Raw genomic sequence first — 26,881 nt, 5'->3', positions numbered from 1 at the left:
TGTGACATGTTTTGGTGAGAGGATGCTGAATCTACCACTGAATGCAGATGGTTACTCCAGACATTTTGCCCAAGTCTCTAGCAAATAATGTCAGGAAATGAGGAGGGTGTTGATTCCAGTGAACTGCATAAACCTGAGCAGGGAGCGGTTTGTGAGCTTTTCAAGGTAGGTAAAATCTGAGTTGACCCTGAATAGTTGACCTTTGTGAGAATTTTTTGTTGCAGGGATTTTTTTAGCTCTTTTGCATTTTCTTTGCATAAGGGATGTGCAACCCCCAGACCACTTCAAAGGAAATGCTACGCCAAGAACTGAGCAAAGCATGGCTGTGACATCAGTAGGACATTTGCATACTGGTGTGCAATTGCTACACCTTTGCGTATTGATGTGGAGGTACTGCGTGCTGACATCAGAGTCCCAGGAACGCTGGAAGTGATAAAAGGTATTCATAACTCTGCCAGGGAAAATTTAGAGTTTGGAATGACCATAGTATGAAATCTTCTTTGCTTGAAGAACAAACAGTTGATTCTCAAAATGTCTTTAGGGGTTATTCTGCTAAGATGTACAAACGGGCATGTCCCCTGGAATTTGGCTGGTTTGGTACCAAGATTATCCCTTTAAACTGGCTGCTGCACAAAGAGGGAACAGTTTGGGACCTTTGGTCTGATGGGTCCAGATTTAAAGCTGACGCTTTAAGCTGCTCAGTCATCTTGAACACTGGTCCCTGAAAGTGTCTTTCAGATATTTGGTGCCCTGTGCAGCCTCCTGAATACCTGCTCTGTGCACTGTGTCACGTCTCTGTATTCTATGTACACTGGGTCATGTCCACTGCTGTGGAAACTTCTCCCTCTCTCTCTTGCTCTCCCAGAGTTGCTTCTGGATTTCCTGTCGAAGTGCCTCGCCCTTCCAGCCTTCTTTCCCTCAGAGACTTAATTTAGCTGCTGGTGCAGACAACTGGTTTCTCAGCAGCCTTCTTTTACCAGCTTAGCTTCAGTGAAGCGGTTTCCTTTACTAAAAACTGTTTCCGGTTCTTCAGAGACTTCAGAGCTGTCCTCTGGGAGCTGCTGCCTGACTAGACCTGGCAAAGCTGTCACTTGTTTTCAAACAAAATCTATTTCAAGGCACCCTCTGCTGGCTGAGTGTCCCTTCTTTGCTGTCCCCAGGCAGATTTATTGGCGTATAATCATGCTGAAATGCAATAATTTGTGATTAAAGGAAACCCTATGCTATTGGTAAAAGATATCTGATTAATTGGAACTATGAGATGCCATCTCTGATAGGTATCTAAGGTTCCTACAGTAGTTTGCATGTTCTGCTCAGTTCAGTGGGAGGTGTCTCAAAATGAAGCTATCTATCTTGCTCCTACAGATATGAATTGCACAACCCAGTTAAAAAGAGTTCCTAGTTAAATCTGCTACACGCTACAGCAGAGAAATAAGTGCAAAAGACCCAGCCAGAGAGAGCAAGCCACTTTTCTGCTTTCCGAAGATTCTGCTTTCTGGCTTTTTCTGCCAGATGGTAGGTTGAATTTTTACACTATCATTTAAACAAAAATAACTGATGCTGCTGGAAATAGTATGAAGTATTTTAGAAGAAAGTTTATTTCAGTTTATTTATGTGCTTCTTTATCTCAAGAAAAAATACTAGCTTTAAATAGGGGATACACTTACATGATAGAAAATTTTTGGGACCAGCATAAAGGCTGATCTTATAATGAAGTGTATTTAGAAAAGGATTTGCCCTCAGTTTTCTGGCAGATATTTTTACTAATTATTCAAAGACACAGAAAATATTTACTGTGCAATGGATTTTTTCTGAGTTTAGTGTATTTATGTACTTTTTTGATTCAAAATAACTTGTAAGAACGTGTATATCAATTCTAGCATTTCCATACTTAAATATTGAAATTCCTAAATTTTACACTTAGAGCTGTAACTAGTGTACGTTAACTATTGTGAGTGCTAGTTCTAGAAGAAATTCAGTGTTACTGCTGCTATTTAAGTAGCTCATTTTCACTCAGAATATGTTTTCTGGTTTGGTAAAAGAACGAAAATAACTTTTAAAAGGTGAATGGATGAATTCTATGTCTTAGTAAATGAATTTCACACAACTTGTATTTCATGGTATGTTTACATTGTAAAGTCTGTTAAGCTTTTTGAAGTAGAAATTGCAGTAGCATTTCCAAGTTTTGTTAGTATGCAAGGTATGGTACTTTTATAATGTTTGTTCACTTATATAAACAGTACTATAAACAGCTTGTTGCCAAATACGATTTTGGGAAAAAAATGACAAATATGCTACTAACACAGTTGCCTTTGGAAAAGCAAGGAGTTAAGCCCTATAGACTACTACTTCTGTGACATAATAGGGGGTTCCCAGTTCTTCTATCTTCCTTTGTTGTTTGATCTTAGGGGCTAGGTTTTGACATACTCAGGTAGTTATCCCAAATCTCTATATTTGGATCTAGTGCTTTTTCAGCATCGTTCTGAAGTTTTCCTTCAGAGAGCTTAGAATTAAGCTCATAGCACACAGTTACTGTGAGCTATAGGAAGAAAGAGATTCACTGAAAATGTGTCTTTTTCTTTTTTCCCCTGAATATTAGGGGTCTAAATTTATGGAAGACTGAGGACAGAAAAATCTGTTATGCAAATTTTACTTCAGCCAAATATAATAAAACGTAAGTTCTAAATATATCTGCAAAAGCAGAAAGAAAATTCCTATCTTTTTCCAGAAACTGTGCCCTTTGTCTCTCAGTGCTTCAAGCTACAGAAACTTCTTCCTTTTGACTGTGAGATGTGAGGTGTCTTAGTGCTTTTGTCTTGTGCCTCATAATACCCTTTTTATTTGACCCAAGTATAACAGATGTGTGGATGCTTTCACCTTGCTTCATGCCAGCTAATGCCACAAACTTAATCTGCACTAGTGAATCAGTCCTCCTCTTGCTGTTTGCTGTCTAGAACTGCAATCTCTGCCTCAGTTTTTATTGAGATAATTTGGTAGTTTGATGCTGACTTTGGAAATTGCAGTGAGAATCTTACTGTTCTTTTAATTGCCTGAGCTCTTTGTATTTTCAGGGAACATTCTTCTTTAATTGAAGCCCCATATATTGGAAGTACTCGCACACACAAGCTGCAAACTCTACTTAAACTGTCACCAATACACAGCAACTTAAAAATGGGAGGGGGGGGGAGGGAATCAATAAAGGCATCATCAAAGCTATGTGGGGAGAAATCTGTCCTTTTCAGTGCAACTATTTTGCACTGCTTTGGTGCAGGCTGGTAGCCCAATATGTGTAAGGTCTCTCAAAGACATACTTTTCCAAGAAACAGAAGGCTAAGTACAACAACCTGCAAATACAATGACAGGCAAATACAAATTTCTTACCCCTGGATCATTCTGGGACTTGTTAGAAGAGTTGGTGAAGGCAAGTAATTGGCTGTCACTGTTCCTGGACAAAACTCTGTCTCACTTGCAGGGAAAAGGATCCCAGCAGCGAAGGAATATTCTGAATATTTTGTTATGTCTATTTAATTACTCGAATGCTCTAATGACATTAAATTCTGCTTATCACTCAGCTTAGAGTTCTTTACTTATCTGATTATTAGGGTCTGGTTGGAGACTTTACTGTGGAGACTCAGTTGATATAGAGGTATCTAATTTCAGCCCTGCTGCAGCCAGTGTTCTGCATATCATGTTTGCTTGTGTGTATTCACGTACATGTATTTTGCATCCTGTAGACATTCAGCACCTGATGGCACATTGCTCTGGAAGGCTGCATAAATACCTTTTGGAGGGATTTCCTTGCTTACACCACTAGTTCTGACTATGTATATAACATGCTGCAGTCCCAGATGTGTTAGTCAACCTCTCTTCAGAATGAATGAGCCATTCCAAATGTATGTGGGTACCAAATAGTTTAAAGTCAGCTTGCAGAACTGGCCATCTGCCTGGACAGAAGGATCTTTTAGGAAGAAAAGGTCTTCTCTGCATAAGCCAATGCTACATAGCGAAGTCACAAGTATCTGGAAATGATGAGTTATTGGGAATGATCAATAACTTGAGCTCTTGTGAGCTGCAAGTGAGAAATGTCACTCCTGTGAGAAAAACCAAGTGAGACATAGGGTAACCAAAGCTGATTTGAAACAATAAGATTAGGTACAGTAGCAGGTAGTGAAAGACAGTTAACTAGAGTGGAAATTAGTGCAGAGAATGAAGTGATGTTTTAGAGTACATCTGTGTACATGAAATGAAGTCAAGGAGCCATGAGTCCCCTTTGATCAACTGTGATCAAAGTAGATCTGAGCTGATGAGTGAATTCAACAGAGTTGCTGGCAAATCAGATCTGTTTAGTTCCTGAACTGGATCCAGGCCTCTAGTAATCAGGCTACGTGGAACTCAGCTCCCTATTCCCACCTGCCAATCTAGTTTCCTCCCTGGTAGTGTCAGAAATAAGTTACAGGAAAAAAACCTTCTTCTCTAAAGGATGAACAAAGACAAATGCTTTGCTGTGTTGATGTTGTGAATATTTGTTGTGTGCTGTTTTTGTCTGTATCTTTCTTCCCTGAGGGCCTACCTTGTCCCAGGTTACTCCTGAACCCTCTTCTGGACCAGCTCATTCATTCCTTCCAGGGCAAAACTTCTAATGTTGGTTGTGCTGAAAAGTGCCTTCTAAAAATTTATTAACCTGGCCTAAGATTTCCTTAAAATTAAAAAAGTCAATAGACTGCATGTGCTTCTATGTGGTGCTTTTCTCCAGCTCTAATGAAAGTGAGCAGCACCTCAAACACGTAGCTTCTAGGAGCTCCTGGCCAGTCACTTGCTTCCCATATCAAGCATGACATCAGCCTTGCCAGGACATTAAACCTTGGATGCTGGTTTTTTGGTCTAATCCTCATCTTTTCTGTGATTTGTGAGTATCCCTACAAAATAACTACACTGAAATTCTCACACTTTTCTCTTCCAACAATGGTTTTTTTTAAATTATTTTTAAAAGTTTTAAGAATAAGCCTCTGGTTGTTATTAAACCTTCTAAAAGAAGAAACTTTCTATATCAATAAAAAGCCAATGACATTTCTGAAAGCTCAAAATCGAGTTTGTTCTGAATTTCAGGCTTGGCAAAAATGCAGGTCTTTATAAGGTCTGTCAACGTTTGTTTAGTCTGGAAATCTTTGGCGCTGAAATGAAAATTCCTTGCAGTAAGTGTGACGACAGTACTTGCTTTGCCTGTACTTTTCTTGCCTATTTTTCACTACTTCTCTTGTGCTCACTATCTGCAAGATAAAACATAATTTGTTTCTAAAGTGATTTCTCTTGAAAACTTATCTGCCATCTGTAGTACCGTGGAACCGCTCTGTGATCTGCAGTGAAGGACAGCTTTCAAGCAAAACTTTATCAATTGTAAGTAGAACGCTTACAGCTATGTAATACAGCTGAGTTGCATGCCTTCTGTCTCCTGAGATATTCCTAGATTAGATCAACCTACTGTCCACGGACAAATAACCAGTTTTTTAATAAAAGGACTTGCTGGAGAGTGCCTGAGCCACCCAGCAAGGTGTGAATTACAGCAGGTGCATATCAATTAGACACAAATGAAAACAGTCAGTGAGGCATGGGATGTGCCCTACTGCTGTTACTAGAGTATAATATAAATTCCTTCCCAGTCCTTTTCTTCAGTTCCCCTTCACGTTGGCGTTGCTGATGGCACTCACCTGGTTTTGTTCTTACTGTTAAACACTTTCCTAGAGAAGCTGTCACTGAAGATACCTCCACTTCTGTAGAAAGCCAAAAAGGTGTTGTGAAGCTAAGCAGTTGATTGGATGTAAGCTTAAATCAAAGCCAGGATATGTATTGAGGTATAATTTTTTTTTGCATTGGATTATGAAGAGAATTCCAACATACATTTAATTTAACTTCCATACAAATAAAAAGCAACCAAGCAAGAGGCTTCTGCCTGAGGCCCACTGTGGCAGAGTAATTCCCCACCCCCATTAAACTAAGTCATAGCAGTAGTTTCAATGGGACATCAACTATTGCACTTATTATAGAGCAAAGAGGATCATCTCAAAGCTGCAAAGCCACTGCTACACACACACTCTGTACAGAGCAGATCACATGATGCAGTTTATCATTGCACGATACCATTATCTGTTAGTAGATGTTCATCAGTACCATGGCAGTAGCATAACTGGTGCAGCCAGAGCATATTTTGGCTGGATATATATCAATGTTTTTCTTTTTGGTTTAGAAATATGATGGGGTGTATACATCTGATCTTCCTATCTACCTTCCTCTCGGTTTCCATGACATCTGAAACATGTAAGTAACATTTTAAAAATACTTTCAGATGAGGTTTATTCTGTAGAAATGTGTAGACTGTTCCCAAATTGGCAATGTTTTTTTAAACCTAAAATTAGCTAGTTTACCTCAGGCCAAAAATCACAGCTTAAAAACTAGCTTTATGTGTTTTCTCTGTATATTAAAATGCACTGAGTACTGTCCATTTATGTGACATTTTAGTGGAGGTTTGACTTTTGCTCCTTGGCATCTCTGCAAGCAAAAAGAGGGTCTTTTTGAAAGGATTTGAGAGTAGATGATGTTCTAGGGCCCAGCTGGACAAAGTTTCCAAGAACATGATTAAATGGCGCTGTGCACATGCACCCTGCTGAACCAGGGGCGTTTTGCTCTCTAAAAATGCTTTTCAATTCCCTGTTTTTGGGGGTGTTAATACACAAGTGCAATGTAACAATAACATTTCCCTGTATATGGGGGATATTTGAAGCAGTAAACTCTTTCTGATGGGTCAGCTCTGCTGGCTCAGCTACATAATGCTGACCAGCGCTGACCAGTGACGCACCCTTACATAGCACTCATGTAGTTCTAGTCTCCGGCTGAGCTGCTTATTAGCCTGGTATATATTGGAAGACATGATCTCTAAATATTTCCCAATATTCTCAATTTCATAATATGAATGATAATTTTCAAATGAATTAGATTTATTAAGAGGCCAAATTTGAAGAATTTGCCAAGATAATTTTCATGGATGTCATCGAGTTTAGATGAGGTGTTTCATTTTCTATGTGTTTCCTCTCCTCTTTTTCCCAAAAGAAAACTGTATTTCCAGTGTGTTCCTCCTTCGGTGGGGCAATGCCCTCTTTCCTCACACTCCTCATATGTTCCATTGTATTTGCAAGGCTCAAGGGTGGGAACACTGTTAAAATGGTGGGATTGGGGGTAGTCATACCCGATGTGGCTGATTTAGGTGCCTGAATTAGCAAGGTGACATGTAGTAACAGTAAAAAAGGACTGCTTCTTTAGAAAGAACCATAGGAGAGAAACCATGTGTTCACTATATAGAGTTGAGCACCTACACGTGTAAAGCCAGGCAGTGGCAATACTCCCTCAGTGTGATTTTTGATAGAGATTCTCTATTTTGTTTTGCTATTTGGTTACCTACTCTCGTTTTCATACTCGCTTACCTACTGTAACTCCTCCGCCAATCTCCATCTCTGTGCAGTCTCCTTCCTTGCTTATTTTCTCATCTTCTCCAAAATGCAATTAACGTTCAGATTAGGGTTTCTGTTTTCAGCAGACAGTTCTCTGTTAAGGTGCCTGGGCACTTAAATATCTGTCATAATTTTTTTATTCCGGTTTGGCTGGACCAGCTTTAGTATTTAAAAGTAAAAATACACTCAGTTAAAAAATTTATTAAATTAGTGCCTTACTGCCAACTCCTTACTTTTTTTTTTTTTTTTTTTTTTTTTGTGGTTTTTGAGAAGATGATTCTTCCTGCAATCAAACTGTAAACTTGTCTCAACTGAGCATGAATTCAAAATATTTTTTTTTTCACCAAAAAAAGAGTATGTTTGTTATAAAATAGATCCTCCCACCCCCTTTTTTTTTTTTTTTTTTTTTTTTGCGTGGTTTGTCTTCCTACGCTTCTTATTTGTCTCTAATTCCTTTCTGGCATCTTTTCACCTTCCCATCAGATTATTCCTTTCCATCTGTTACATTTCATTCATATTTTTTTTTTCACATTTTTGTGAACTTTGGAGAGAAGCTCTTCTGGCTTTTGTCCTTTTTGATTTTTTTTTATGGTCTTGTCTACAGGCTTCCTACTTCTTCTAGCTTTTTCTTCAATGAAAGAAAAAAAATCTTGTTTTTCTTTTTATATATTAAAAAGGCAGAGCAAGAGCTCTTTTCTGTTGATAAATAAATATTTGTGTTGAAGTAAGGAAAGCTAACTTCATAGTACAGCATTAAAACCAGTGCTTTTATTTGCATTTAAATTCCTGTTTTGAATAAAACCAGGATTTTAAGCAAAGATTTGGATAAGATTCCTTTAAAGAAATCATTGTTTTTCCATTAAAACCTCATATTTTGTAGTGTATCTCTGGTTTGAGTCTACGGTTGGGGTTTTTTTTTCCTTCTGTCCCACACATTATTTACTATTTTTGCAAACAAATGACTCCATAACTTAAGGTAAAAAATTTCTTTCTTTATCCTGTGAGCATAAGTATCTGAAAACTCAAGGAAGGTACTTAGAGGTGCATGATTGGCCTGTTGATTCACGAATGCCAAGTTCTCCTCTGTCTCAGTGCGGCTAAGGTGTAATTAATCTGAGATTTTTATATTTTGTTCATTTGCAGTTGATGCAATGGAAGGTGAGGCTTTAGTCATAAAATGTCCCCGATGGAGTTCTTCTGTGAAAGTGACCTGGTATCACACAGATACTAACGAAATAATTCCTGCAGAAGAAGAAGGATCACGAATATTTTCCTTAAATAGATTTCTTTGGTTTCTGCCAACTTCTAGAGAGGATTCTGGAAACTACACGTGTATTGTACATTTGTAAGTACAACTTCGAGAAGTGAAAGGCATAGACTGGACACATACTTCCCCTCTCCCCCCTACCCCTCCCAGTTTTTTAATAATACAATCTAATTATCATCTGTGGAAATTATGCCTTTTTTTCATGGTGTACACCAAGTCATGTAACTTTTCATTCTGAAATTGCTATTTTTATGAAAGGTCATAAAAAATCAATCTGTGACTGAGCAACAATAACCATCCCTATATTTATAAAAACTAAAACTCACGTTTGTGACAAATATTTAGTATATTCCATAGAAAAATACTATCATTGACATACCTTTTTTTTTGTTTTGAAAGTTCAAATAATCGCACAAAATCGTTCGACATGAGTGTGCAGGTGCATCCATACAAGCAAGGAGTATGTTTCCCAAGTCAGATTCGTTACCCAAATGAGACTGGAAGAGGAAGAATTGTTTGTCCTACAATTGATAATTACAAGAATGCTACTATCATCCAGTGGTATAAGGTAAACAGAACCCTGATAGTGCCAGCTGTATATCAGATTACCTTGAGAAGCTATTTGCAGCCAAATAAAGGAAGTTTTCTTTTTCAGGACTGCAAACCTATTCAGGGAGAGAGATACCTCAAGGAAGAAAAATATGTTTTTATTAAAAACCCAAGAGAGGAGGATGATGGTTATTACACTTGTCAATTTACCTACACTCATAAAGGAAATGTGTTTAATGTATCAGCAACAAGGATTTTCGTAAGTGAGGGTAAGAGTAATTTTGTAACTTGCTCAGATAAAAAAGACTGATGTCTACTCAAAGCAAAGAAGGCTCCTTTTGTAAATTACAGAGAAAATGAGTTTCTATTGGTTTGATTTATCTTAATTTAGCTTTAAATCAGCTTTATAAAGTGAATTTTGTGGATGGGGATCCAAATGAAGCAAGGGGAGGTGGGTAAATTTCGCTTTCAGCTTTTTTCTTAAAAGTCTCTGATGACTCTGATTACATATGGTGGTTGGTAGAGCTGTCTGGTAGTACTTATTTCTGAAAGGAAGGGTCTCCTCAGTGGGATGCCACAAAGCTCAGCTTTCTATTTGTTTGAGGGGAGAAGAATTTGTTGTGATCAATACCTTCTGGTCCATCTTGATTGTCTAGCCTTTATTTGACAGTAGGCCTTAAAAAAACTTTCAGATTTGTCTTGAATGAGAGAAAATGACAGAATACATATATATATATAGACAGAAAATGAGTGGAGTTTGGTGATTATTGTGTCTTTGTTATTTTGAACTCAGCCAACATGGTTGAGATATGTGGGCTTTGGGGCGCCTCTAGGATGCAATCTCCTCAGGGAGGCTTTGTATTTGGATGGTGGTCAGGGGAAGAGCACACCGCAATCAACAGCTCCAGCTTGCAAGACTTTAAAATGTGTCTTCAGTTTTGCAATCAGATCAGCAGAAAAATAGTCAGAAGGGCTGCTAGGGGTTTGTGGACAGGGAGAGCTTGGGTTTAGTTGTTTGGTTTTTTTGTGGTTTGTTTTTTTTTTTTGGTCCCAAAATAGATAATGTTAATTTGTAGACTGACATCAGAGCTTTTCGGGAAGGCACCCGGCTTTGTGGGTGAAATGCAGATTTGGAGCGTAGGGGCCTTGATTCCAGTTTTTGCTGCTCTGCCCAGATCTCAGTAGCGGAGTTTGTTCTGATTATTATGAGCTGGACAGAAGATAGGTTTGGGCTGAGACCTAATCAGCCAGTAGCGTATGAGGTGCCGTGCCTTTCCTCCCCATCTTCCCTGTAATACCCTGTTGGACTACATGACACTTTTCTGCCTAAGAATTTTTGTTGGAATGTACTTTCATCATAACTTCTCTAACTGCCGAGGAATATCATTGTGTCTGTGTTACAATGAAAATTTCCGAGTTTTATTTGGCACAAAGGCATCCAAATTTACAAAGGCCTTTGTTACACCCAGGCAAATTGCTTCAATTCAAATTTTATCTTACTTTCTTTTGAAATCATTGCAGAAAGAAGTGATTGCAACATCACATGTGAAATCTGATCTGGGTCTGTCATGTCCGCTTCAATTTTTACTAAATTTGAAGTACTTAATGACAAATTCTTTGAGTTTTTATCAGCCCTTAAAATTAGTATGCTGACGACTGGAGCTGTTATGTTTTGATAATATTGGCTTAAGATGTACATTCCTGTTGCCTTGCAAATCCACACTGACCCGGAGGACCTTCTGCCTCTGCGTGCTGGCAGCTAAGAACTTAGCATAGTCAGCTAGCTAGGAAGTTAATGACTTTCTCCTGACTTCATTTTTCACTGGATCCAGCTAATGAAAAATAGAAACAGTTAGGAAGGGTGAAAAGGTGTGATTTTCTGGCAGCCTGGGAAGCAGGGTGTTGGTTCCTGCAGATTTTTCAGGGGTTTCATAGAGTTGCCTTGAGACAGAAAAGTTTAATGAGGGAAAGGGTAGTAAGCAATGTTTTGAGAGTGGGAAATATGAGACAGTACAAAGGGCAAAAAACCAAAAAAAAAGCCCACCAAGGGAAAAAAACCTGAACGATCTGAATACCTAATTCAATTCAAGTGGCTAGATGTAGTTTGGCCCTGTCCATAACAATTATTAGTTGGGGCTGAAAATAAATATGTCAAAGGAAGAGTAGTATTCCTTCTACAAGGTGATGCAGACTGGTGTAAAGGGAAGCAGCAGTGCACAGACAGCAGAAAGAAGGGCCTGGGAACCAGATGTGCTTGGCTATCAGGCTGCAGAGATGGGGGCAACAGAAGGGAACACAGGCAGGTAGCTGTGGGCTAGAGGGTCCCCAGTTCAGATACTACATGAAAATACATATTTGCTATTTCATATAATGGATGTGAGTAATTTCTCAAATGTCTGAAGGAATTTTTTTATCTCTTTTAAAAACAAAATAAGCAACCGAGAAAAACCCCAAACCTATAACTGCATTTTCCTTTTTTTTTCCCCACTCAACAGCTAAAACAGTACTTGAAAAACTAAAAATTTTCCTTTATCTTTATGTACAAATCTGAAAATTAAATAAATGGGGAGAAAATACTTAAACTGTTAACATGCACAGAATACCCAGGAATATTTAGTCATAGGAATAAGATCAGATGATCCCAACAGACATGTGAAACACTGTTTTAGTGTTAGTTTGCAAATCTGCTTTGGGATCTTAAAATATTAACTGTACAGATCGTAATCATTATCTTGCAAAATATTTTTTCACAACTAATTTGTGCTTTCTTTCCCTTCTTAATTTCTAAAGCAAAACACTCGCCTCTACCTCCTCAAATTTTATTTCCAAAAGATAAAGATATAATAGAAGTGGAGCTTGGTAAGTACAGGCTATAAATTGTTTTAAAATTAACATTTTATGGTGGCCCAGTGAACATGGGAATCTTCAAGAAGTTGTAACGATGGAATTTTTCATTATTTTTTTGCATATAATGTTTACCAGTTTCATTCAGTCCAGGCACAGTGATGTGAAGTTATCTAACTGAGGGGTTATTTAGGTATTAAGCAGCAATTTAAGGGGATTTGAATAACCCATTCTACCCCTACTGGGATAGACTAGGAACTCTCATTAAGGGGATTTGAATAACCCATTCTACCCCTGCGGGGATAGACTAGGATTACTCTCAAGGTCAATGGTTGCATCTTGGCTGAAGGGGTGACATCTTCCATCTACTTCAAAGAGGGCTTTAGCTAAATCCATTGAAACTTCTTGATGGTACCCCTAAGGGAGAAAGATGGACTGTTCCTGCAACTAGAGATACTCCTTATTACTTGTGGTTCCAGTCTGGAGACAGTGGCTGTGGCTCTCTTGATGAATGAAGGAGAACAAGGGACGAGTCGCTGGCCTTGACGCCATGGAGGACTGCCTGGCTCATGTCCACATTGGCTAGCATTGAGCAGACCTCTCTGGTTGGAAGATACTGAGAGGGCTGAGAGACAGGACCAAGGGGTGGATTTAGAAATAGCAGTTGGAGAGTCTGTGATGCAGAGCTTGCTCCCTGCCCCCCTTTCATTTAGGACTATAGAAGGTCTCAGAGATTCAGATTCACCCTGCGTAACTTGCAGCACCAGAGCAAGGTGCTTGTGGCAGGAGTGAGAGCCACTCAGAAGTGCTGTGTTGGCTCGCATTCCCCTTCACTTCTTCCTCTTTCCCCCAGTTGCTTTGTCACTCAGAATTAGACGATCTGTGCCCCAGGACCACCTTTCTCTAGTAAGATGGTGAGTCTCTAGTGCTCTGGGGACTCTGCCCCCCGCTCTGGGACAATAAATAATCTGGCACTGCTTGCAAGGAGCAAATATACTTTACATTTAAAAACCCTTTGCTGTACTGGATCTATTGTCTCCGATTTGCAAAACTGAAGGGATTTCTTCGTGCTCCCTAATAACAATACAGGAAATAAGTCATACAATTTGTAAATCTTATCTAAGCCCTGCTTAGATGCAGATTTACATGGAAATAATTTAAAGTGTTTTAATTTACCTTCTTCCAGTGCAACGGCAACTCTTACTTTGAAATAAATATTTTCTAATGACAAATACTTAATAAGTAATTTCCTGTTTTAGTTTTGCTTGGACTGGTTCACTTTACTGTTGTCCAGCTTGAATAAAAGCCAAGATAAGACTCTTCACTCAAGACTTACGCAAAATAATATATACTGAAATTAAATTACGTTGTTTGCATGTACATTTGTGTGTAAACCAGTATTTACTTTCCATGTTCATTGGTAGTTGATTACGTGGGCTAAGCATCACAAGTAATGTCTACATTGTGTTCATCATAACAAATGTAAATAATTCATTTAGTAGTCCTTGGTGTTGCATGAGATAATTTTTTAAAATCTCCTTTTACCGTTTCTTTTTGAATCTATCCTATGGATCATTTTCTCAGCAGAAAAAAGTGTCAAAATTGTTAAGAAAGAGGCGGTATGAAGATTTGTAGAAAAAAAATGTTATGAGGAGAATAAAATTATACTTGTTTTTCATCATGGAATGTTTACATCTCTCTGTGTCTCAATTAGGTGCTGCTTTGTCTCTGAAATGTCGGGCCCGCTTGGGGATTAAGAAACCACCAGTGGCTGCTGTTGCATGGGATGTGGATAATATCCAGGTGAAATACTTAGATTTTTCAAGATTTCACGAAAAAACTAATTTGTAAGTACATATAACACAGAATAACTTTTGTTCTATGCAAACTGTGCCTATCCATTAAAGACAACAGTACCAGCTATTTCTCTCTCTACTAGTTTTGAAGGACGTGTGCAAGAATATTACAGAGAGACCACCTTGCACATTACTGAAATAAAAAAAGAGGACTTGCAAGCAAATTTCACGTGTGTAGCGGTGAACGAAATGCAAAACACAAAGGCCACGGTGACGTTACGACTCAAAGCACAAAGTGAAAGTAGGATTTTTTTCATTTTATTTTCTTACACTTTGCACTCTGTTAGAAATACATTGGTCATTATATTTTATTTCATTATTTGTTTCTGTTAGTAAGAAAGTTTCTGCTAGTAAGAGGGAATACCAGCTGCTTCCTCCCTACATATTCAAAAGGGTGGCAAAATTTGTGTGGCTTCATTAGGTCATTGAAGTCCTTGGGGTAAATTTTGCTGGGGGGAGGGCATTGCTCAAATGGTATCAGTGAAAGATTAAATACTCAGAGCAGCACAGTCTATCAGTCTTGTAATAAGAATATCCTGTTTCTAGGATATTTTTGCTCAGTGACAAATTCCTTATCAGCTATTTGGAAATCATTTAGAAATTATCTACATACATCACCTAAGTACTGCAGTTATCAGGAGCAGTGCAATGCAGTCAGCTACTTTTGTTGTGTTTTGGTGGTATCCAGACTACTCGTACTATGTCTGTTAGGCACAGAGGAATTAGGCAAATTCTTTCTTTTCTTTAACAGAAGAATTTTAATGAGTAATTGTCTATGAATTTTGACAGTCTCCACAGCTGTTCTTGCCTTCATTAGGAGGTGCTGTTGTTCCTGTGCCTTTCAGCTGCTGCCGCTGCCAAATTCAGAGGTTTCTTCTCCTCCTGCTAAGGAAGATCTTTCTCAATTTTTTCCTCATCTATCCCCTGCCTAGACATTGATCACCTCCAGTCAATACGCCGTCCATCCAGTCCATCCTTCCATGCTGTTTCCCATCCTTTCTCTCTCCTCTTTGCCTGAAGCTGTTTGGTATCTTCTGACTCCTTCACCAACACTTGTTCATGAATACGTTTTTCATGTGTCATAATACCTCTTTACAGAAAATACAGGCTGTCTCATTTCCTCCAGCTCTTTCAGTCCTACATCCCCCTTCTTAATTCCAGGGATGATCATCAACCCACATTTTACATTCCCTCTCTGCCGCAAGACATGTCCTCTCATGTGCTCTGAGATCATCTGTGTAACTTGCGTGGTGTTGGCCTCTGGTCACTGTAAGGCTAAGGATGTGTGACATTTAATTCCCTTTTCTTCCACATTTCCTGAAAAAGATGTAGCTAGTCTTGCTGGACACCTGGCAAGAGACAGCGACTCTGCCTGCCAAACTACTCCCAGTTGCCTTCTACAGCTGCTTGGTGTCTCTCAGGCTGGGAGATGTCACCTCTCAAGAACAGGAAAACGAATCGGCTGCACTGTTCATGCCAGTTCAGCTCATTGATAGTCGCAGTGGATCAACGCTCACAAAAGAATTTCTGCTGGCAGAGGGAGCTGGGGGGAACCTGTTAGCTCCTGAGAGAGAGGCAGTGACAAATAATTGGAGAAATGCTGAAAGTTTTAACTCCTTCTACCAGCAGAGCTGGGTCAGGACAGGAATGTCCCTTCAGCATCCCCTTTAACCTGTCTGCGAGGGAATAGATGGACTGTCTGAATACCTTCCAAGTCCTTCCCTTTTTATTAATATATAAGCTGCCACTGGCTTTTAGTTCCTCACTTGATTCAGGGCTGGTTAAATAACTGGAGGTGGCTTTTCATGTGTCTGACCCACAAGCATCATCTTATTCCTCCCTGAGCATTCCTAAATTCTCATTCACAAGGAAGTGTAAAATGCCCAGAGAACCACACATTTTCTGGTGTGAACTCTCTTCTGTGGAGCATACCAGAAATTCCAGTCATTTGGAGCAGAGATAAAGTTCAGCACAGAATATCATCTCTGTTCGTCTTCAAAGATATTTAACACCAAACCCAACCTTTTGGTCATCTGTGGCAGATGGATGTGGACAGGAATTCCAGACTCAGATCTCCGCCTTCATTGTCTGGAAGTGAGTCCACCTTAGAAGCCAGAGAAGTTACAAAAAACTGCTGTTCTTCTGGACTGTTGCTTTCTGACTTGTTGTCTTTGGCTTCTCCAATATTATTTCTTGTGAGCTGATAGTTCTGTATTCCCATTGCTCTTGAATATAAATAAATAGGATTAGAAGACAGTCTACTCATGAACTCTCTGCCACTAGATGATGCAGCAAAGTCAAATGGAAAAACAGGGTCTGTTCAGCCTCATTCAGGGCCTCCAAAAGTGGCTTCTGGCCCTTGCCCCCATTATGCTGGAGACAGATAGCTGATTTATTCCAGAGAAACAGGAGTCTGAGTCAGCCATACCGGGAACTGAACCTGCTTTTCCAGGAAGAGCCCTGTGGGGTTCTTGTCTGATGTTTTAAAAGCTGTATAAGCACAAGAAATTTATCACTTCTTTTCCACCCTTCGTCTAATCAGTGCAAAACCAAATGTAAACAGCATTTTTTTGGGGTTCGTAATTGCAGAATTTGTTGTTTGAACCTGTTTCTTCTCTAGATATTTTATAGATACTTACTCAGTGTGCTACATCAGTATTTGTAATGTCGTGGTGAGCACGCTCTCAGCAAATGAACCAATAAGAAATAATGACAATCTTATCCTTGGGTTGTTCTCACTAGGTAGTGGAAGGGGTTTTCTGATTTTGTCTCTGTGTGTGTATGGACCAAAAAACCGGATCAAATCATAAAATTTGAAGAGGTCCACAAGAACAAAGCCCCTTCAAAGGCATCACATGACACTGTTAAAACTACAAAAGGGCCAAACCTTATGATAAAAGAAGCTGGTTCTTTTCGTGCCCACTTCAATCTTATTAGAAGGTGGTTTTCCCAGATCTCCTAGTTCTGGTGAGATAGTCTTCATCATGTGCCTGATGTTTCTTTCTCCCTTTAAATGGCGAAGAAAGAAACAGGAAGAGTGTGAAAATTATGTCAGATTTGCCTCTCCTCCTACTAGAGGAAAGGGAAAATGTACTGTAAACTCTTTATTTATATAGCTTTTCAGTGGAATTTCTCAGGCACTTTTAGGTTGCTTCCATAAGATCTACTCGATACACTGTCCTGTTCAAATCTCCTGGAGGAGCCAGGAGATTTGTAATTGTAAATTTCAATATAAGGCTCTTCGCTGCTAAATATTTTATCTTATTTCATTCCCTTAGTGCCAAGTCCAAGATAAAGCTCTGAAATTTCTCCTTGGTTGTAGTCAGAGCCCTCACCTGGCAGCTTTCTGGCTGCATACAATCTGCAGCATTTTCCAATCTCTCTTGCTGCTGCTTATGTAGAGGAAATTGAGGCCGCCTCTTCAGCCTGTTGTAAAGTGGACCTCCTCAAGTGCTGGTGAATGGCCTGCTGCTGCAGCCACATGTGTCTTGTTGTGTGTTTTGCAGGTGGAGGGAGGAAAATATTCAGGGTTTTAAACATCTGATCCCTGCTCAGAACACGCAAGGCTTGGCTGGGTGGAATTGCTATCAGTACAGGTAGTCACTCTCCATGGCTTGAGTTGCTGTGAAGGGTCTTTACAGTGAGGATGCCAGAGCTCACTTCTATACTGATAGAATGCTTGTATTTAAATGTGGCCAACATTCAAAGGAATATTTCTTTCCTCAGCTAAAATAATTCTGAATTTGTAGCATACCTCAAATCTCATTGGAACACTGAAGAGATACATGCTTCTAGTCATATTCTAACTAGGGCATTGCAATCTTTTAATTATTATGTTTGATATACCATAGTAAAATAAAAATACAGGTGGGCCCGTTTATGCAGATGTGATGCACACTCTGGATGTTTTCATGTGCATTTCTTTGGGGGTAATAGTTCATCACCCAGTCCCATGCCTCGGGGTACATTTTTTAGTCCAAATAATTTCAGCGATCTGAATCACAGAAAAGCCCACAAAGCAGCTATATTGTTACAGCTATAGGATGATGAGCTGGGCAGGAATAATTAGGTGAAGAAGACTGTGATTGGAAAGCTCTTGATGGATTTAGTTGTCAGGAAAAAAAAAGTATGTGGAACTGCTCTGAGTCTACAGGTTAAAAACAAGTGGAGTAGATTTAGATCTCTTTCATTTGCTTCGAAGGAGAATTTTACTATGAGATAATTGCCATTAATCTTCCCTTCAAGGGAATAATGAACCTTCTCTGTGTAATTGCTGTATAAAGCCTTTGATCTTTTAATTTCAATCTTCATAGAATTATAGAATCATAAAACAGTTTGGGTTGGAAGAGACCTTTAAAGGTTATCTAGTCCAACCCCCCCGGAAATGAGCCGGGATATCTTCAACTAGATCAGGTTGCTCAGAGCCCCGTCCAACCTGACCTTGAAGATTTCCAGGGATGGGGCATCTACCACCTCTCTAGGCAACCTGTTCCAGTGTTTCCCCACCTGCATAGTAAAAAACTTCTTCCTTATATCAAATCTGAACCTAGACCTTTAAAGGTTATCTAGTCCAACCCCCCCGGAAATGAGCCGGGATATCTTCAACTAGATCAGGTTGCTCAGAGCCCCGTCCAACCTGACCTTGAAGATTTCCAGGGATGGGGCATCTACCACCTCTCTGGGCAACCTGTTCCAGTGTTTCCCCACCCGCATAGTAAAAAACTTCTTCCTTATATCAAATCTGAACCTAACCTTGATAAATCTTTATCTCTGAGGTGTAGGTGGTGAGATTCAAGAGCTCTTTAACGAGGGAAGGTGGAACTTAAGTCGGTGGCTTCTTTCTTTCCTAATTTTCCTTATTCATCATTGCTATTTTATGCTCCTTGACCCTCTTCAAAGGAAAAGGCAGGGGAGAAAATCATCTGCTTCCAGCATAGTTTATTTTACTTTTGTGACCAGGACTTGTCCTCTTTTCCTGCTTGTTTTGTGTACTTTATTCTTATCTTGCAGATGTCATTATTTGCACATGTTTCTTTGTACCCTGTTTGTGTAACTACGCCAGAAGCCTCCACTTGTCCTTCTGTGGACCCTTACGGTTGTCACGCATAGGTTTGGATGCCTTGCAAAATGCTTGAACGTTGCTGCTGGTTGTGTTATTAACAGTTTTACAATGTTTCAAAATACTTAAACATTGTCCTCAGCTGTGGTGTTTACAGTAGGTAGGTCTGGATTCAACGGAAGTAAATATTAATTGTATACTGCTTAGCATGCTTGTAGTCTAGGGGTCTCTGTCTTGGTTACACCAGCTGGGGAAGGAAAAAGTTTTGTCGTCTCTGTTGAGCTCCTTAAAGCAGCAACAGAAGTAAGGATATGAGAGGCTGAGGCTTCACCCCATGGGATAACTTCTCTATGGCTAACAATATATTCCTCTTCTTTGCAGTGGATCTTCCTGACATCCTCTTGATTGCAGGATCTCTAGTTCTGCTAGTTGCAATAGCAGTTTGTGTTATACTTTATCAGTCCTTCCGAGTTGATATCGTCCTATTGTATCGGGAGATATTTCAGCCCTACTCGGTCAAGGATGGTGAGTAATAAATGAGCAAGAAAGATTAAAAAAAGGAAAAAGGCAAATCATATGGAAATGAATTTGTTTGATTGTTGTTTACCTAACTCATATGACACCTGAGCCTCATCCTTCACTTTCTCAGGCCTTCTGAAATCATCTAGATAAAGGGGGGAAAAAAATAGCTCTGATAGGGCTTTACCTTCCTTTGTTTCCCGGGTTCTGTAGTGATATATCACATAAAAGAGGGATTCAGTCCTAGTTTGTTTAACATGTTCCTGTGTTTGTTTAACAAAAATAGTTGTCATGATACATTGAATGACAGTCAAAATGCAATTTACATTGCTATTAAATGTACTTGTTATGTACTCTCTAAAGTAAAGGAACCAGCCTGCCAGCTAATGCGTTCACAGGTATGTGTTAGAGCAATACAATTCTTATCAGCCAAAGAGAAAGGTGCCAGTATTGTGGAAGACACATTTTGGGGGGAATATATCCCACCCAACTTTAGGGGTAGACTTCAGCTCAAGATTAAGACATCTAAGTTTAGTCGCGTGCAATGAAGGTGCACACATGCAAATTCCCATCATAAACATGAAATCTGGAGACCTGGGGCTGGGTTCAGTTGTTGAACTGAAAGCATCTAGTGCTACATGATCTCCATTAGGACTTAAGAGAGACCTGAATCCCTCTGCAGTGGCAGCTGAAGGGCAGGCAGTGCCTAATGATGCTATGTGGTACGTGTTTTTAGGTGACCAAATCTAGCTCCTCATCAATAAAATCAATTCAGCTAACCAGGCATAGTGAGCTTGTGTCAGTGGTCTAAACATGGGCATCTAGGGTCATTTGGAGTGGCCAAAAGAAGGAACACATAACACAGATCTGTCGAATGTTGTAGACTTTTGGAGCAGGGGCTGGAGGTCGGACAGGGTACCATAGGAAGTCTCAAATGGCACTAGATGCATATGTTTAGACAACTCAAATGGGCCCCTGGCATTTACATGAGAGTAATCTGAATTACTGTAGAATTCACTAACTGCAATGGCTAGTTTTCCACTAATTGTACCAGGAGTTTAGACATCTAGCTTTCGTGTAGGTACTTAAATTTACTTTTTTTGAGTCTTCAGCTGACTTCTGTCACAGATGTCTGCATGGTAGATATCTATGGTTGATCTAGTTACTTATGTTCTCTTTAGAGAGGAAAGAAGTATGCTTTTTGGGGCAGTTTCCATTTAAATATATTTTCTGATGAAATTAATCAGACTCTGGAAATGGCTATTTCTTTTTTATTATAAGGGTGGCCTGGACAAGAACCCAAGAACCTCAGATAGCAACAAAGGATGGTTTATGATCATCTCCACTGGAAAGTAACGTGCATTTGGGATTAGAAAGCAAATGCTGTAACGGAAAACATATTTGAGCAAAATGAAGAAGACAGCAAAAGAGATAATTGACTTTGTACTTGGTTCTGACTATAAGACTACTTCCTGAGTAAAGGACCTTTTTACTGAGAAGTATGATATGTTGTGGGAGTGATGAGTAATTTCTTCAAGGTGGAAGAATTTAAGTGGAATGTCTTCTCCTAAATGTCCCAATGACAGTCTGTTGTATCACTGAAATAACAAATTATGAGCTTCATCTCTGTTTCATGCTAATATGCATGAATCAGTTCAGTAGTTACTCTATATATTTTAGGATACAGCCTCCATAACACAAAGGTCAGGTTCTCCAAAGCTACAAACACACAAGATGTAACAATTGAGCATGGAAAACACCGAATGTAAACAGTCTCTAATTTCCAAACATGCATCTGATGATATGCATTATTCAGATTAGCAGGAACTTCTACTGAGATCTGTTTCAAAGACTGATATTTTTATTTCTCTTCTAGCTTTTGCAATAGACAGCAGTAATTCACGTTAACACTTTTGTCTTGTTTTGCCTAACAGATGGGAAGATATACGATGCATATGTTATCTACCCCAGAAGCCACACCAGTGAAGCTAATTTTGTGGAATATTTTGTTTACCAGATCATGCCAGATATTCTAGAAAATAAATGTGGATATAAACTGTGTATTTATGGGAGAGATATATATCCCGGAGAAGGTAAGTTTCAGATTAGATTATGCACTGAATGACTTGTCAAGCTGGAGCAAATTGTGGTTCTAGTCCCTTTTACAGATATAGGAGGTTCCTTCATGTTCCTGAGCTGGCTGCTCACCTCCTCAGAATCTGTGTGTCTGCTCTTTCAGGCAGGGTGACTCAATAGCACCCGGTAGCTTGCTGGTGTGCCAAGAAAAGCAACCTACAGGGCAGGGACACAGATTGCTTCTTATCTTCTTGGGTCATTGAGGAAATGTGACCCCAGGTATGACTCTTTTAAATATACACCTGCCCTTTGGGTGGTGTAACTCTGCATAGCCATTATCTGGGCAAAGCCACAACCAAACTGTGTATGAGTAGGTCTACAAGACATGGAAGAGGAGAAAACCACAAACTAAGTTGAGGAATTAACCTTGCTGTTATCACTCAGGGTTTTTCAACCTGTTATGAGGATGTTAGAGTCACAGGAAGTTCAGCTTCTGTTCACTGACGTGACCTACTTTCACTTCATACAATTCCCAGTGCTAACTCAGGAGGCAGTTGGTATCTTTATTCCTGCTTCCTTCTTTTCCAGAATGGAATCACGTTAATTAATCTGTGCTAATTTTCATATAGACACCTCTATGCTACCTCTTACGATTGCTGTTATCCAGGTATTATCTGCCCCTTTTTAGAGCTGACTTGGCTGCTTATTCTGTGCTCTGGTTATTCTGTGGACCAAATCTTCTCTCCCTGTCAGCAAGTAGGCATGAAAACAAAGCTGACACATTTTCTGTTACACATTTCTGAAATCATCTGCGTGGGGCCAGGTGTCATTCACCTGCCCAGAGCTGGGCTGACCTCTTTGATGTCCTTCTCTTTTGGAGAGCTGCAAAAGCAACTGGCCTTGAGAAAACCCATCGCAACAAGAATATAAAAAAAGCTGCAAGAGTTGCTGAGCCAGACCATTCCCAGCATGTCAGATCCAGAACAAGGAAGTAACAGTAGCTCACAAAACCATCAATGCCAAAGATTTATGCCATCTGTTCAGATTAGAGAAAGGGCAATATTTTGTTATGGGACACTGCTCTCAAAGTGTGGTTTTGGATGGCAAGCAGCTGAGCTGAAGACTGTGGAACTAACAAAGGCTCTAATAGGTTGGCTGAAAATAAAGACATTTTCACTGTACAAAGGCCTGTACCGAGGAGTCACAGACGGAAGACTCACCAAGCCAGCCTTGGACAGTAACTTTTGTTTGACTTGTTTGGTCAGATTTAATCAAAACTCTAAAAACGTCCTGAGCATTGACCATTGTCCTTCCTTTTTTCTTCTTGCCTACTTTCCAAGCATTCTGCTTTTCTCTTCCTTGTCCACTTTCATGCCCCAAAATGCTTCTACTTGGGTGGAAAAAATTATTTAGAATGTCTGCCACACTGCACACTTAAAAGTTCTCTGCTTCCAGGAAGATAGATTTTACCCATATTGTCCCCATTCTTGTTTGTCTTCTGATCTTGAGCCTTTCATTACCAGGTTTCTAAATTCAAAACCTTACAATTAAAATATGCTAAGCAGAGTAAACCAGGAAATGCCACTTCAAGCTACTGTAATCCTTCCTGAACGTGTATCGTAGCATTTGATGAATCATAATTTCAACTGCAAAACTTCATGAATTGCCAGGAAAAAAATGCAGTGAGGATATACAATGGAATTATTATTTCAAGGCATGCTTATGACTCTTAGTTTCAAAGCAAAGCTCAGTTACTTGAGATTTGTCTTATTCCAGTAAAAAGGAAAGGTAAACAGAATGAACCAAGTGATAAAAAATACGGCATCTAACCAAACACAGCTAGAGCTGCTGTATCTGTAATACAAAAAAAAAGCCCCATGAACAAATAACAGAGAAATGATCATACTTCATTGGAGCAACATTCTGTGTAGCCAAGTGTCCCATCTTCAGCAGTGACCATGGGCAAAGGACTGGAAAAGAATTTAAGAACAGGGGAAGCTTATATTATATTTCCACGAATGTACTCTTCCAGCAGTATGTGGACTTCAGATGCTCAAATTTTTGTGGATAATAGCTGCTGATGGATTTTTCTTTCATGATATTTTCTGTCACTTCTGAAACCGTATAAACTTCTAACAACCACAAAACAGGTTGCAATGAATCCCTCAATTAAAGCATTTGCAACATACAGACCCATCTTTCCTCTTGCAACACAAATGGCATCAGGAATTGAAATGTAAAAGGTCCCTGGTCCTTCAGTCCTGAGCATGATGGTCTGCATTTCAAAATAGAGAAAGATGGTTTTTTTTAAAAGTGTTTTTATTATGGGAACTAAACGTATGACAGTAGCTGCTTACCTTAATTTTTCTCACCTTCCAAAGGATCTGTTCTCCCAACATCCGGAAAATCTAATGAAAAAGAAGAAAATTAAAGGAGTTTGAATTGGTGAGCATCACAGAAAGGCAAATTATTTTCATAGAATACTCTCAGAGCCAAGAAATAGGATGGAGAAGTCATTGAAAGGCTTCCTGATCAGGAAGCTGAAAAATCTGGGCCTGTCCAAGACTGATAAGACCCTTGCAATGGGCTGGCAGCCCTCAGCAAAGGAAAAGAGGATGCATATAGAGTGGGCTGATGACATCTGCAAATCAGTGGCTTTGTTAAATAATTGTTACATTGAATTTCCTTATCTTGGCTCCCACCTCCTTTCTTCTGACCCAGCATCACATGCTCCCCTCAAAATAACTCCAGCTTCCACTCTGCAGACCACAAGAAACTCTTCTAACTGGAATGAGTGTTTCCGGCAGTCATCTCCAGTCTTGCTGCCATAGATGTCACATCAGGTCATCAAGAAAAGCAGTCCTGGAGGCTTGATGTTGACTTTTCCAGGCTGGCACAGAAGTTTCTCCCACAGCATGCTGGCTCCTGAGTTTCCGAGGTTCAGCACCTCCAACATCACAGTCCCCGTGGTGGTTGATCCTAACACGACAGTGGGAAAGAAAAACACCTTCCGTCATGCAGAGTCTGGATCCACCCCTGCAGGGCAGATGCCAAGCCTATGCATGGGTTAGCATATAAATTAGCATGCTATAGCTCAGGAGAATTAACACTCCCTCTGACGGTAAGTAAGCCTCTTAGAAGTCACCCACCCAAAAGTCTCCAGATAACTAATTTTCAGTCAGATATTGCAGGATCAGTCTGTAAAGCACTAAGCTTGATAGAATGTGATTCTTTACACGGACACTGTTGATCAAGCACAAATTTGATGCAATCCAGACCTACCGAACGTGCCCTTAGGTTGTTAGATTGGAAATTCCTAACAGTTCTTAAAAGCAGTGAAAATATTAATGCTTCAACCAAAGAAAACATCTCAAATGAAGGCTCTAGTTTTTTGGGGTTTTGTTTTGATTTTGATTTTCCCCCTTTGTTGTTTCTTTTTGTTGTTTGGTTGGTTTTTTTTCAAGCTCTATTTCTAATGAATATACAAGACTGAAGTGAGATAGAAATTATTTCTGGTTAACAAAACAATGAAGTGCCTAAACACAAAAGAGTTTATAAAAGATATTTCAGGGTCTCATCTATTTCTTGTATGTTCCTAGATACAGCCAGTGCAATTGAGAAGAGGATGCAGAAGAGCAGACGGCTGATCATCCTTCTAACACACCAGCTGATTAATTGTAAAGAACCTGCATACGATCAACACATTGCCTTATACAATGCCCTCATTCAAAACGATACAAAGGTGATCCTGCTGGAAATGGAGACAATCGGGACTTACGAGAAACTTCAGGACTCTCTTCGGTTTATTATTAAGAAGCAAGGTACCATCAAATGGAAAGAGCAGCACACTGTGCACCCACAGTCATCCAGTTCTAAGTTCTGGAAGCACGTGAGGTACCACATGCCTCCGACACTCAAGTCCTCCTACTCGCCTAATGCCAGGTGAATAGTGAGCCTAGGAAAATACTGGTATGCTATCAGGATGAACCACATGCCTGCAGCACCTTCTCCTTTCAGTAGGTACATGATTTTACAGTCTGGAAGTCTGGCTGTATTTCTGAACTTTTTTCAGCCCTTCAGTTGAATAACAAGAAGGTAAACAAGAAGGAGGAGGTCTGGGGAACTGAGGGAAGTTTTTATAGGTATGGGAGTTCGGAAAATAAATCATTCTAGACTGTATACAGAGTTTTGCATGTCACAGGAAACAAAATATACCTATACTCTTTCTGTATATACTCATACAAATTACTGAAAGTTTTGATTCTGAATACCTCAATGTTCTGCTGGTTTGCTTTAACTTTCTAAAGCAACTGTTCAAAGATAAATGCCTTCTGTACTATTCAATTAGAAAACATAATGTGTATTATTCAACTAGAAAGTATAACATTATGCTTTTGTTCATTTTTTCCGCCACTTAACTCCTTTTTGATCCTATTGTAATACTCATACTATGAAATGTTATTCTTTCTTAGTAGGGATGCCTCACTAAAGGCTCTTTTGACACTGATGTGAATATGGCATTTTTTTAAAAAATGCAGTGTTAAAGGAAATAAATATGCACTGATACATATTTATGCGCAGTTTAGTATTTTTAATATATATATTTAAATTAATCTCACACAGAGTCAAAATTTAAGTCTCTCAAGTACAACAGACCATGCTGTCACTATTGATATTATCTCCAGATAGAATTAACATTTTAAAATGTAATTTTTTTTTTCTGTACACTGATAGCATTCTTGTAAGCTACTGAAAGAGATTTACTGCATTTTTATAACAGCCACTATCCATTTTTTTTCTGTTTTGACCTTTTGCCTACTTTCTTCTGATAGAGAATGCCTTGAGATACAAAGGACAGAACCAAATCTCGTTCTAGTTTAGGGGTGTATGAACAAAATGTTTTCTAGTACAAATATCTTTGCAAACTTTAATGTCTTTAGCTTCTTAAAACCAGGAATTTTCTTACTGTTGGGAAGGCTTGGTTTTGAGCTTCAGGCTTGCTACAGAGATGGACTTAAAAAGTAAAAATTAGATGTAGAGCATCTAAAGTTACCAAGGTCAGTCTTATAGAGCAGGCAAGTAATTTCCTTTTACTGTAAGTTTTCACTGAATGTGGGTCTTCAGACTTATGGTTGGCTATTTGGAGTGGGAAAAATGTGTATGCAATATATGTACAGATTTTTTTACTTTAAATTAAAAGTTCTATGCCAAA

General features: G+C 39.3%; 1 protein-coding gene across 2 annotated transcripts; it reads left to right on the top strand.

The window, feature by feature from the left end:
• The first annotated feature begins 1,394 nt into the window (after positions 1 to 1,394).
• IL1RL1 (interleukin 1 receptor-like 1) lies at positions 1,395 to 26,868 on the top strand. 2 transcript variants are annotated; one of them, XM_014962026.1, is made up of 13 exons: positions 1,395 to 1,515; positions 2,600 to 2,674; positions 5,333 to 5,394; positions 6,242 to 6,312; positions 8,643 to 8,844; positions 9,166 to 9,334; positions 9,422 to 9,584; positions 12,106 to 12,174; positions 13,874 to 14,006; positions 14,099 to 14,256; positions 19,456 to 19,599; positions 21,528 to 21,686; positions 25,269 to 26,868. In XM_014962026.1, the coding sequence occupies exons 4-13, from the start codon at positions 6,246 to 6,248 to the stop codon at positions 25,613 to 25,615; spliced, it is 1,611 nt and encodes a 536-aa protein (XP_014817512.1). In that variant the 5' UTR covers positions 1,395 to 1,515; positions 2,600 to 2,674; positions 5,333 to 5,394; positions 6,242 to 6,245; the 3' UTR covers positions 25,616 to 26,868. The 2 variants fall into 2 exon arrangements, with proteins under 2 accessions (XP_014817512.1, XP_014817513.1); XM_014962027.1 differs by lacking the exons at positions 21,528 to 21,686; positions 25,269 to 26,868 and adding an exon at positions 20,875 to 20,941.
• The last annotated feature ends 13 nt before the right edge of the window (positions 26,869 to 26,881 follow it).

Source organism: Calidris pugnax, unplaced genomic scaffold (genome assembly GCF_001431845.1).
Source record: "Calidris pugnax isolate Ruff unplaced genomic scaffold, ASM143184v1 scaffold853, whole genome shotgun sequence".
In the NCBI taxonomy this organism is placed as follows: domain Eukaryota; kingdom Metazoa; phylum Chordata; class Aves; order Charadriiformes; family Scolopacidae; genus Calidris; species Calidris pugnax.
Note: the sequence above shows the minus strand (reverse complement) of the source record. Positions and strands in the feature narration are given on the sequence as shown.